Genomic DNA, 13,366 nt, shown 5'->3' with positions numbered 1-13,366 from the left:
CTCTCGGTGAGCAAGTTGACTTGGAAACTTTTCTGCTTTTAAAACATCTTTCTCACGCAATTATTTAAATTTTTAAAGCGCGCAAGCGTAAGCGGATAGAGAATTTACTTCATCGACTGCTTTTTTTGCTGCTGACAGTCGTGATTCAACTCGCGTTTAAGTTTCATATAAACGATAGTAAGTTCTGATGTGATAGAAGTTCAAGAGTAATTTTCTAGAGAAAAAAATTGCAAACCTTCAAACGTTTTTCTAAAATTTAAAAAAAATGCCATGTAACGAACATTATCAAGATGATATTATATTTATCACGCAATTAACGCGTAACATTTTAAGCGCACTTGGAGTTTGGCCGTCTTTGAGCGGAAAAAAAACTACCATGGAAAGAATTCACAAGTTTCTATTAATCTGTATATCTTACGCTCTTCTCTATTCCGTTCTGATTCCCGGTTTTCTTTTTTGGTTCTTTGAAAAGAGAACACATGTCAAAATTCAGGTATTTCCTCTACTTCTTTTCGGCATCATGGCCATAGGTAAATACGCTAATTTAATATTGCGCAAGGGACAAATCAAACGCTGTTTGAAACACATCGAAGAAGATTGGAGAAATGTTACCAATATGAACGCACGAAACATGATGATTGAATCCGCGAAAACCGGAAGACGCCTAGTTGCACTTTGCGGAGCCTTTATGTATAGCAGCGGACTCTCCTTCCGATTAATTTTACCATTTGCAAAGGGAAAAATAATTAACGCGCAAAATATCACTATTAGACCTTTACCATGTCCAGGATATTTTTTCTCCTTCAATTCACAAGCGAGTCCTAGTTATGAGATGATTTTCGCGATACAGTTCTTATCGGGTTTAGTTACCTTCTCGATCACAACGGGTGTATGTGGACTTGCTGCCATATTCGTGATGCATGCCTGTGGTCAGTTGAAAATTTTGATAGAGCTAATGAAACATCTCGTTGAAGACCAGTGGCAAGAAAGAGAAGAGGCAAATAAAAAACTAGCCGCTGTAGTGGAACATCAAATAAGAATACGATAGTGAGTCATTGGTAATTTTTATATATAAAAACTATATATTATAACTACAAAAAAATATAATTGTATATTTTAATTTTTCAACAAATTTGATTTGCCTTCCACGCATGAATAATAGTTCTTAATACAGTTTAAAAGTAAAAATGATCGATTTGATAACATCAATACATTTCAGTTTTTTGCAATTAGTGGAACATACAATGCAACAAATATGTTTAATAGAATTAATGGGGTGTACAACAATTGTATGCATTTTTGGATATTGTGTAATAGTGGTTTGTGATTTTTTATTAACCTTGTATTATTTTAAATGTTTCACTAAAATGTATCTTAATAATTTTATAATAATAAAATAAAAATATTATTTTTTTAATATTCAATAATAATATTTAATATTTAATATTTAATATTTAAAAGATTTTAAAATTGTAAATGAATTCAGACAATTCAAATGCCTTATGATTCTAATGTAAATGAAAATTGATAGTGATAATTTTCATGTCTTTCTATATTTATATAAAAAGCACTTACATTTAAAATATCATCTTTATAGGAATGGGAAAAAAGCAATACAATAGCTACATGTTCTTATTTCTTGTCGCTTACATGTATGATGATAAATATGTTTCTGTTTTGTTATACAGGTGAACAGCTTACCGCTCAGGTATGTGTTCGCCACATCAAATCTTTTTTACGATTCTATTATATATATATAATCACGCATATATATATATAATGATATCAATATTTTATTGTTTAATATGATTAATTCTTTTATTTGTGTCTGTGTTTATATATGCAAAAGCAACAAAAATAATTTTTATTTGAATTTTGGAAACATTTCGTATATTAATAATATGTTTAAATTCGTGAAATGTTGTTACGAATGTGTAATAATACTTAATAGGCGGAGAAGGTAGCTAGCGCGTCGTGCGAACTTGAATGGTATCGCCTTCCGGACAAGAGTGCGCGTGGAATTGTACTAGTGATGATCATATCTAATTTACCAACTAAAGTCACCGCTGGAAAAATTATGGACTTATCATTTAAAACATATGGTGATGTAAGAAAATATTTATATATTTAAATTTATATCGTATAATCACAATGTGTATGTGTATATGTATACATGCACAAAAAATTTATTATTATTATATAAATATATATATATATATATATATGTACACTACATTAAAATTTATTATTTTATATATTACATATCTATTATATATTATAATTGCATTTATTCTTAGGGTCCTATTAATGCGACTGGTCTGGTCGATTTTGTTTTAGGTTATAAAAACATCTGTGACATATTTTAATATGCTTCGAAATGTAGTTGATTGAATATTTTTGTTCTAATCATCAAAATTATCTGGTCAAAATATAATAATAAAACCATTGTTGTATACTTTCATGGTATAGATACGTCAAAAGTTTTACACAAAAGTTTTCTGTAGGATGTCAGTATATACGTGATATATTTATTCTCGCCTCTTAAATATATCTCTTTGATAAATAACTGCGCATGCAGAGGGTGTATTTTTGTTTTGCAAAATCAGACAGAGAGAGAGAGAGAGAGATTAAATTTTTATTGAAAAATCATCAGTTTTATGAAGAATATGCAATTATTATTTTATATTTTTCCACAAATATTCTACATTTCTTTCTTATTATATAAAATATATAATAAAGTATAAGAATTTTAAAAAATAAACAGAAATATAATTTTACATTAACAGAAAATATATTAATATAGTACTATGCTATACATACTCTTTGATTTCTGCACATATATGCAAGTAAAATGACAGGTATAGTAAAATACTAGAAGTCAACCACCTTATTTTACTGCTATCATCAAATAAGTTTCTTTGCATAACATCCTATTTTGACTTTCAACAGGTATACTTTTCCCCCTACGATAAAAGAATAATAAATAGATCTGCATACAATTCCTACGAAAGTTTTAATACATGTAATGTTAACCCTCTGCTTGACGTGGCTTTTCAATCTCTCTACGCAAGCGCACGCGAATTATAAACTATGTTTTCGTCTAACAAAGGGTAGGCTGCGATCAGTGGTGAACAGACACGCATTGTTTCAGCATTGTATATTACAGAAATATTGCGTGTTATATAATAGATGTAGTTATAATATTGTGCTGCAAAATTGTGAGATATTATTTAGATATAAATTGTAGAATCAATCCCAACATGTTTGCCAACAAATATTACGAAAGCGATATAAAATACACCTTCGAGATAAATCGCTTCTTCTTCCGTTTACTAGGTATATGGCCATTTCCGCGCACGAATAGTTTTCTTCCTGGGATAGTGGAGACAGCCTTGTTGACCATCGCGTGTTTTACTCTCCTCCTTTCTGAAATAGCATCGACTTTGCTCTACATATTCATAGTCTTGAAAGATATTCGCTTGAGAATGAAACTTGTGGGCAGTATGCTGTTCACGATAGCATCGACTATCAAGTACGGCTATGTATTGCTTTACAAGAATGAAATAAAAAATTGTTTGAAGCTAGTTGATGAGGACTGGCGAAATGTCGTCAACTCAAGTGATCGCATCTCAATGATAGATAGAGTAAGAATTGGTAGACGTTTAGTTATAATGTGCGCCGTATTTGTCTATTTAAGCGGCATAGCTGTACGAATTGTCATGCCGCTGTCAAGTGGAAAGATCATCACTCCTCAGAATATTACAATTAGACCTCTGCCATCCGCGGCGCATTTTATTATCTTTGATGTGCAGCGCAGTCCTGCCTACGAAATCTTATTTTTATTACAATCTTTTACGGGAGTTATAAGGTACACAATTATAGTGGCAGCTTTCGGTTTCATAACTCTCTGTGCAATGCATTTTTGCGCGCAGCTGGATATATTAGTAACATTAATAAATAACTTTGGGAATGAGCGCCAAAAAGAACATTTAAACAAAAGGCTGGCTATTATCGTGGAATATCATATCAAGACACGAAAGTAAGTTCTTGTTTGCTCATACTTATATAATTTTTCAGTGATTTTGTTAATATATAGAAATTTCATTGGAAAGAGAGGAAGGGGAGAAGGGAGGAAGGGAAAATTCTATAATTTAATACATGATAATATTTTAGGTGTAAAATAGATAGATATGATAAAAATTGTTTGATTATTAAACATACATGATTGACACTATTTCTCGTAAATTTTAGTTTTTTACGTTTGGTGCAGAATGCTGCTCAATATCCAAGTTTGGTAGAAATTGTGAGTTCTAGCATATTGATATGCTTTGGAGGATATTATACTATCATGGTACATACACAAACATTTATATAATATCGAATTTTAAGAGAATTTAGACAATCTGGTACGATCTGCGATAGAAAACAACTTCGTAATATTCTAAGAAATATTAAAGCATTTGCATAATTTACAGGATTGGAAAGACCATAATATTATACGTCTTTGCTCATATACCATTGGATTAGTCATGCTTTTTTTCAATGTATTTATTTACTGTTATATGGGCGAGCAAGTCATCGAACAGGTATATGTTTTTAAATTATAGTTTCGTTATTGTGAAAAAAAATAGTCATGAAATATTTAACAGATAACTAAATGGAATATATGCAAAATAATCTTTTTCAATTTTATATTTTCTGATGCATATAACTAATTAATGAAATTAGGAAAAGAAAATAGTATCAACATTGTGCACATTAGAATGGTATCGTCTTCCGAATAAGAAAGCAAAAGCATTGATTTTAATTATGGCTATCTCAGACACTTCGTTAAATCTAAAAGCTGGGAAATTTATCGATCTTTCTTTCAAAACGTTAAGTAACGTAAGTAACTGTCTTTTTAAAATAAATATGATTATCATTATTAATAACAAAAATATTCATTTGAAAAGAAAAGAGCGATAAATTTATAAGAATATATTTTAGGTCTTTAAGATGGCAGTTACATATTTAAATCTTCTTCGATCATTCGAATGAATATTAAAAATTAATCGTAAATGCACACATAAAGTAGTAATGAAAAATTTGTATTCTAAATAAAAATAGTAAAAAGACATAAAAAGAGTACCTGTATAATGCGATTAATGATTCTTTATTTCAAATATCTATTGATTATAAAATATTATAATAGTGCATTTACAGACGTTCGAATCAATTCAAAATTCAATATATAATTCAATTGACAAATATTTGCATATAACAAACCTCCAGGAATTAAACATTTCTTTTGTTACTTATTCTTATCAATAATATAGAAGTATATCCATTTTACGTTTCTTATCAAAAATAGAAATATAGATGTAAAGTAACTATAAAATAAATAGCAAAGCATAAGAATTTTAAAAAATAAGTAAAGAAGAAGAGAGAGAAAGAAAGAGAAAGAGAGAGATAATTTTACATTATCAAAAAATATATTAAAATGTTACTGTCTTATACACATATATATATATATATATATATATATATATATATATATATATATATGTATATGTATATGTATATATTCATTGACTTCTACACACAATATGCAAGTAAAATTGAATATGTGGAATATTAAAAGTCAACAACCTCATCTTATCGTTATCATCAAATAAGTTTCTTTGCACATTAATTCTCTTTTGACTGCTAGCAGGAATACGTTCTCCCTCTACGATAAAAAAATAATGAATAGATCTGCATGCAACGAAAGTTTCAGCACATGAAATATTAACCCTCTGCTTGACGTGACTTTTCAATCTTTCTACGCAGGCGCACGCAAATTATAAACTATGCTTTTATGTCTAAAGGATAAGCTGCGATCAGTGGTAAACAGACACGCATTGTTTCAGCAATGTATATTACAGAAATGTTGCGTGTTATATAATATATGTAGTTATAATCTTGTACTGCAAAATTGTGAGATATTATTTAGATATAAATTGTAGAATCAATCCCAATATGTTTGCCAACAAGTATTACGAAAGCGATATAAAATACACCTTCGAGATAAATCGCTTCTTCTTCCGTTTACTAGGTATATGGCCATTTCCGCGTAGGAATTCTTTTATTCCCGAGATAATGGAGACAGTGATGTTGACCATCGCGTGCTTTACTCTCCTCCTTTCTGAAATAGCATCGACTTTGATCTACATATTCGTAGTTTTAAAAGATATTCGTTTGAGACTTAAAGTTATAGGCAGTATGTTGTTCACGATAGCAACGACTATCAAATATAGCTATGTATTGCTTTACAAGAATGAAATAAAAAATTGTTTGAAGTTAGTTGATGAGGACTGGCGGAATGTCAACTCGTGTGCTCGCAACTCAATGATCGATAGAGTAAGAATTGGTAGACGTTTAATTATAATGTGCGCCATATTTGTGTATTTAAACGGTGTAGGTATACGAATTATCATGCCGTTGTCAACTGGAAAGATCGTGACCCCTCAGAATATTACAATTAGACCTCTGCCATCCCCGGCGCATTTTATTATCTTTGATGTGCAGCGCAGTCCTGCCTACGAAATCGTATTTTTATTACAATCTTTTACGGGAGTTATAAGATACACAGTTACAGTGGCAACTTTCGGTTTCGTAACTCTTTGTGTGATGCATTTTTGCTCGCAGCTGGATATATTAGTGACATTAATTAATAACTTTGAAAAGGAGCGTAAAGAAAAACATTTAGACAAGAGGTTGGCTATTATCGTGGAATATCATATCAAGACACGAAAGTAAGTCCTTGTTTGCTCATACTCATATAATTTTTCAGTGATTTTGTTAATATATATAAAATTTATTAGAGAGAGAGAGAAAGAAAAAGAGAGAGAGGGAGAGAGAGAAAGGGGAGGAAGGAAGGGAATATTCTATTTATAATTTAATACGTGATAATTAACATTTTATGTATAAAATAGATATGATAAAAATTGTTTGATAATTAAACGTACATGATTGACACTTTTCCTTTAAGAACGATATTCACACTTTATCTCGTAAATTTTAGTTTTTTACGTTTGGTGCAGAATGCTACTCAATATCCGAGTTTAGTAGAAATTATGAGTTCTAGCATATTGATATGCTTTGGAGGATATTATACTATCATGGTACACAAACATTTATATAATATCTAATTATAGAGAATTTAAACGATATGGTACACGATCTTCGATAGAAAACAGCTTCATAATATTCTTAAAAATATTAAACCGTTTACCTAATTTACAGGAGTGGGAAAATCATAATACTATACGTCTTTGCTCATATATCATTGGATTAGTGATGCTTTTATTCAACGTATTTATTTATTGCTACATGGGCGAGCAAGTCGTCGAACAGGTATGTGTTTTTAAATTGTAGTTTCGTTATTGTTAAAAAAAGTAATCATAAAAATAATTTAACAGATAACTAAACGGAATATGTGCGATTTTTTCCAATTATATTTCTGATGCGTATAATTAATTAATAAAATTAGGAAAGGAAAATAACATCAACATTGTGTACATTAGAATGGTATCGTCTTCCGGATAAAAAAGTAAAAGCATTGCTTTTAATCATGGCTATCTCAGATACTTCGTTAAATCTAAAAGCAGGGAAATTTATTGATCTTTCTTTCAAAACATTGGGCAATGTAAGTAATTGTCCTTTTAAAATAAATACGATTATCATTATTAATAACCAAAATACTGATTTGAAAGAGAAAAACGGTAAATTTGTAAAAATATATTTTAGGTTGTTAAGATGGCAGTTACATATTTAAATCTTCTTCGATCATTCGAATGAATATTAAAAATTAATCGTAAATGCACACATAAAGTAGTAATGAAAAATTTGTATTCTAAATAAAAATAATAGTATAAAAAAATCACATAATGCGATTAACTCTTTATTTCAAATATCTGTTTTTTATAAACTATTAAGTGCATTTACATTCGAATTGATTTGTAGCTCAATATATAATTCAATCGACAAATGTTTGCATGTAATAAATTTCTAAGAGTTAAGTCCTTTTGTTGCTTACTCCAATTAATAATGTAGAAATATATCCATTTTGCGTTTCTTACCAAAAATAGAGATATAAAATAACTATAAAATAAATAGTAAAGCATAAGAATTTTAAAAAATACAGAGAGAAAGGGGAAGCGAAGAAGAGAAAAAGAGAGAGAGAAATAATTTTATATTATCAAAAAATATATTAAAATCATACTGTCTTATACATATGAATACTTAGACTTCCACACATGCAAGAGTAAAGTTGGATATGTGGAATTAAAAGTCAACAATCTCATCTTACCATTATCATTAAATAAGTTTCTTTGCACAACATTAATTCTCTTTTGACTGCCAGCAGGAATACTTTCTCCCCCTACGATAAAAAAAAATAATGAATAGATCTGCATGCAACGAAAGTTTCACCACATGCAATGTTTACCATCTGTTTGACGTGGCTTTTCAGTCACTCTACGCAGGCGCACGCAAACTATAAATTATGCTTTTGTCCAATAAAGGATGTGCTATGGTCAGTGGCGAACAGACGTGCATTGTTTCAACATTGTGTATTACAAAAATGTTACGTGTTATATAATATATGTAGTTATAATTTAGTGCTACAAAATTGTGAGATATTATTTAGATATAAATTGTAGAATCAATCTTAACATGTTTGCCAACAAATATTACGAAAGCGATATAAAGTATACCTTCGAAATAAATCGCTTCTTCTTCCGTCTAATAGGTATGTGGCCATTTCCGCGCATGAATTCTTTTCTTTCCGATATAACGGAGACAGTTTTGTTGGTCATCGCGTGCTTTACTCTTCTCCTTTCTGAATTAGTGCCGACCATGATTTACGTATTCATAGTCTTGAAAGACATTCGTTTGAGACTTAAAGTTATAGGTAGTGTGTTATTCACTATAATAACTACTATCAAGTACGCATATGTGTTGTTTTATAAGAATCAAATCAAAAATTGTTTGAAGCTAGTTGATGAGGATTGGCGAAATGTCGTCAACTCATGTGCTCGCAATTTAATGATCGATAGAGTAAAAATTGGTAGACGTTTAATTATAATGTGCGCCGTATTCGTGTATTTAAACGGCGTAGCTATGCGAATTATTATGCCGCTATCAAGTGGAAAGATCATCACCCCTCAGAATATCACAATCAGACCTCTCCCATCCGTAGCACATTTTGTTATCTTTGATGTGCAACGCAGTCCGGCTTATGAAATCGTATTTTTTCTACAATCCTTTACGGGAGTTATAAAATATACAGTTACAGTTGCAACTTTTGGTTTCATAACTCTCTGTGTGATGCATTTTTGTGCGCAGTTGGATATATTAGTGACATTAATAAATAACTTTGTAAATGAACGCCAAGAGGAACATTTAAGAAAGAGGTTGGCTGTTATCGTGGAACATCAAATTAAGACGCGGAAGTACGTTCTTCTTTGCTCATATTTATATAATTTTTCAATTTGATTTTGTCAATATATATAAATCTCACAATAATATTCATATAATATTCATTAAAGATAGAGAGGAAGAGAGGGAGTATTCAATAATGTAAGACATGATCAGAGTTGGAAAAGTTACTTTATAAAAGTAATTAGTTACAGTTACAGTTTTTTTAGTAAAAAATGTAATTAGTTACAGTTACAAGTTACCGATTCTGAAAAGTAACGCGTTACAGTTACAGTTACTTAAAAAGTAACGAGTCGTTACTTTGTAGTTCAGTGCTCGGAATTATATATATACCGTATATATATATATATCGTATATATGTATATATGTATATATATATATATAAAGTAATTATTAAATTAGTTACTAGTTACCGAAAATATGTAACTGAGTTAAGTTACAGTTACAAATTGAAAAAAAGGAACGAGTTAAGTTAGAGTTACCGAAAAAAAGTAACTATAACTGTAACTTCGTTACAAGTAACGAGTTACTTCCCAACCCTGGACATGATAGCATTTTATGTATAGATAGATATGATAAATTGTTCAATTATTAAATATATAATTGACACTTCTCATTTAAGAACAATATTCACATTTTGCTCATAAATTTTAGTTTTTTACGTTTGGTACAGAATGTTACTCAATATCCAAGTTTAATAGAAATTACGGGCTCTAGTATACTGATATGCTTCGGAGGATATTACATTATCATGGTGCGCAAGCGTTTATATAATAGTGAATTTTAAGAAAACTTAGTATGATTTTAAGAAAACTTAGTATGTTTGTAATAGAAAATAGCTTCGTAAGTAATATTAAAGAATTTGCACATTTTACAGGAATGGGAAAACCATAATGCTATACGTTTATGCACATATATCATTGCAGTAGTGATGATTTTATTCAATGTATTTATCTATTGCTATATGGGCGAGCAAGTCGTCGAAGAGGTATGTGTTTTCTCGAATTGTGGTTTTGTCGTCAGTGAAAAAAGTAATCATAAGATATTTAAGTCATAACGAAACGGAATATATGTATGCAAAATAATTTTTTCAATTTTTTATTTCTGATGTGTACAATTGCTAAAATTAGGAAAAGAAAATAGCATTAAGATTGTGCACATTAGAATGGTATCGTCTTCCGGATGAAAAAGCAAAAGCATTGATTTTAATCATGGCTATCTCAAACACTTCGCTAAGTTTGAAAGCAGGAAAATTTATCGATCTTTCTCTCAAAACGTTCGGCAATGTAAGTAGCAACTATTCTTTGAAAATTTATAAAATAAAAAATGATTATCATTATTAATAACAAAAATATTCATTTGAAAAGATAAAGCGAAATTTATAGGAATATATTTTAGGTCATTAAGATGGCAGTTACATATTTAAATCTTCTTCGATCATTCGAATGAATCTTAAGAATTAGTCGTAAATGCATACATAAAGTAGTAATGAAAAATTTGTATTTGAAATGAAAGAATCATAATAATATAAAAAAATACTTATGCAATACGATTAATAATTCTTTATTTAAAATATTTGTTTTTTGTAAAATATTAAGTGCATTTACAAAATAGCAAGTAGGAAGAAAGTAAAATAATACTACGATATATTCTTTGACTTCTGCATGTAAAATGCAAGTAAAATGATATAGTAAAATGATATAAAATCTAAAAGCCAATCTTGTTTTACCGTTGTCGTCAAATAAGTTTCTTTGCGCAACATTAATCCTCGTTTAACTTCCAGCAAGAATACTTTCCCCTGTTATGATAAAAAAATTATGAATAGATGTGCAGCCTCTACAAAAGTATCAATACATGCAACATTGATCATCTGCTAGCTATTCAGTCTCTCTACGCAAGCGCACGCGAACTATTAATTATACTTCAGCTCAACAAAGAATATACTTCAGTAGCGAACAAACACGCATTATTTCAACATTGTATATTACAGAAATGTTGCATGTTATATTGTTATATAGTCTCGCACTACTAAATTAAAATATTACTTAGATATAAATTGTAGAATCAATCCCAACATGTTTGCCAACAAGTATTACGAAAGCGATATAAAGTACACCTTCGAGATAAATCGCTTCTTCTTCCGTATACTAGGTATGTGGCCATTTCCGCGTACGAATTCCTTTATTCCCGAGATAATGGAGACAGTTCTGTTGATCATCGCATGTTTTACTCTCCTCCTTTCTGAAATAATACCGACCATAATCTACATATTCATAGTCTTGAAAGACATTCGCTTGAGACTTAAAGTTATGGGCATTATGCTATTCACAATCGCGACGACTGTCAAATACGGCTATGTGTTGCTTTATAAGAAAGAAATTAAAAATTGTTTGAAGCTAATTGAGGAAGACTGGCGAAATGTCGTCAATTCGAGTGCTCGCATTTTAATGATCGATAGAGCAAGAATTGGTAGACGTTTAATTATAATGTGCGCCATATTTGTGTATTTAAACGGTGTAGCTATACGAGTTATCGTGCCGCTGTCAAGTGGAAAGATCATCACCCCTCAGAACACCACAATTAGACCTCTCCCATCCGTGGCGCATTTTGTTATCTTTGATGTGCAGCGCTCTCCCGCTTACGAAATCGTATTTTTTCTACAATCTTGTACGGGAATTGTAAGATACACAGTTACGGTTGCAACTTTTGGCTTCATAACTCTCTGTGTGATGCATTTTTGCTCGCAGTTGGATATATTAGTGACATTAATTAGTAACTTTGTAAATGAGCGCAAGAAGGAACATTTAAACAAAAGATTAGCTGTTATCGTGGAACATCAAATCAGGACACGCAAGTAAATTGTCTTTTGCTCATATTTATATAATTTTTCACTAATTTTTGGCTAATATATATACATGTATATACGTATATATTCCTATGTATATATTCATTAAAGAGAAAGAGAAAAACAAGGAAAAGAGGGAGAGAGAAAGAGAAAGGGACAAAGAGGGAAAGTGAGAGGGGGAGAAAATTCTATAATTTAATATACATAATATACATAAAGATACATGATGACATTTTATATGTAAAATATAATATTTGTTTGTGTGTGTGTGATTATTAAATATATTAACACTTCTCGTTTAATATTCACAATATTCACATTTTTCTCGTAAATTTTAGTTTTTTACGTTTGGTACAGAATGCTACTCAATATCCAAGTTTAGTAGAAATTATGGGATCTAGCGTACTGATGTGTTTCGTAGGATATTACATTATCTTGGTGCGCAAACATATATATAATAAACGTTTATATAATTTCAAATTTTAAGAAATCTTATTTATATTTAGTATAATTTTTGATAGAAAATAACTTCTATATTCTAAGATCTTTCTATATTAAAGTATTTGTTCAATTTACAGGAGTGGGAAAACCATAATGCTATACGTATATGTTCATATATCTTTGCTTTAGTGATGTTTTTGTTCAACGTATTTATCTATTGCTATATGGGCGAACAAGTCGTCGAACAGGTATCTATTTTCAAATTATAATTTCGTTATTGTTAGAAAAATTAGTTGTAAAGTTAAAATTTAATAGATGACGTAATGGGATATATACAAAATATTTTTTTTCAATTTTACTTCTAATGTGTATACTTAATTAATGAAATTAGGAAAAGAAAATAGCATTAACAGTGTGCACATTAGAATGGTATCGTCTTCCGGATGAAAAAGCAAAAGCATTGATTTTAATCATGGGTATCTCAGACACGCCGCTAAATTTAAAAGCAGGGAAATTTATCGACCTTTCTCTCAAAACGTTCGGCAATGTAAGTACAACTTACATTGTCACAACTTTTTTTTCGAAAATGTATAATGAATATGATTATTATTATTAATAACA

General features: G+C 29.9%; 3 protein-coding genes across 3 annotated transcripts; all 3 read left to right on the top strand.

Moving 5' to 3' along the window:
- Positions 1–265: 265 nt before the first annotated feature.
- Positions 266–2,391, top strand: LOC145962627 (odorant receptor 4-like). Its single transcript, XM_083083839.1, has 5 exons — positions 266–1,047; positions 1,220–1,319; positions 1,598–1,708; positions 1,952–2,107; positions 2,338–2,391. The coding sequence occupies exons 1-5, from the start codon at positions 266–268 to the stop codon at positions 2,389–2,391; spliced, it is 1,203 nt and encodes a 400-aa protein (XP_082939965.1).
- Positions 2,392–3,260: 869 nt separating this feature from the next.
- Positions 3,261–13,361, top strand: LOC145969645 (uncharacterized). Its single transcript, XM_083095789.1, has 12 exons — positions 3,261–4,039; positions 4,252–4,351; positions 8,641–9,473; positions 10,114–10,223; positions 10,269–10,276; positions 10,337–10,481; positions 10,624–10,745; positions 10,858–10,895; positions 11,522–12,313; positions 12,643–12,742; positions 12,883–12,993; positions 13,137–13,361. The coding sequence occupies exons 1-12, from the start codon at positions 3,261–3,263 to the stop codon at positions 13,359–13,361; spliced, it is 3,363 nt and encodes a 1,120-aa protein (XP_082951915.1).
- On the top strand, positions 5,998–7,818 carry LOC145962619 (odorant receptor 82a-like). The gene is made up of 5 exons (XM_083083830.1): positions 5,998–6,773; positions 7,043–7,142; positions 7,264–7,374; positions 7,511–7,666; positions 7,768–7,818. The coding sequence occupies exons 1-5, from the start codon at positions 5,998–6,000 to the stop codon at positions 7,816–7,818; spliced, it is 1,194 nt and encodes a 397-aa protein (XP_082939956.1).
- Positions 13,362–13,366: the final 5 nt, after the last annotated feature.

Source organism: Camponotus vicinus, unplaced genomic scaffold, assembly GCF_025532165.1.
Source record: "Camponotus vicinus isolate PSW18456_S1 unplaced genomic scaffold, iyCamVici1.0 SCAF_1, whole genome shotgun sequence".
Taxonomy (NCBI): Eukaryota; Metazoa; Arthropoda; class Insecta; order Hymenoptera; family Formicidae; genus Camponotus; species Camponotus vicinus.
Note: the sequence above shows the minus strand (reverse complement) of the source record. Positions and strands in the feature narration are given on the sequence as shown.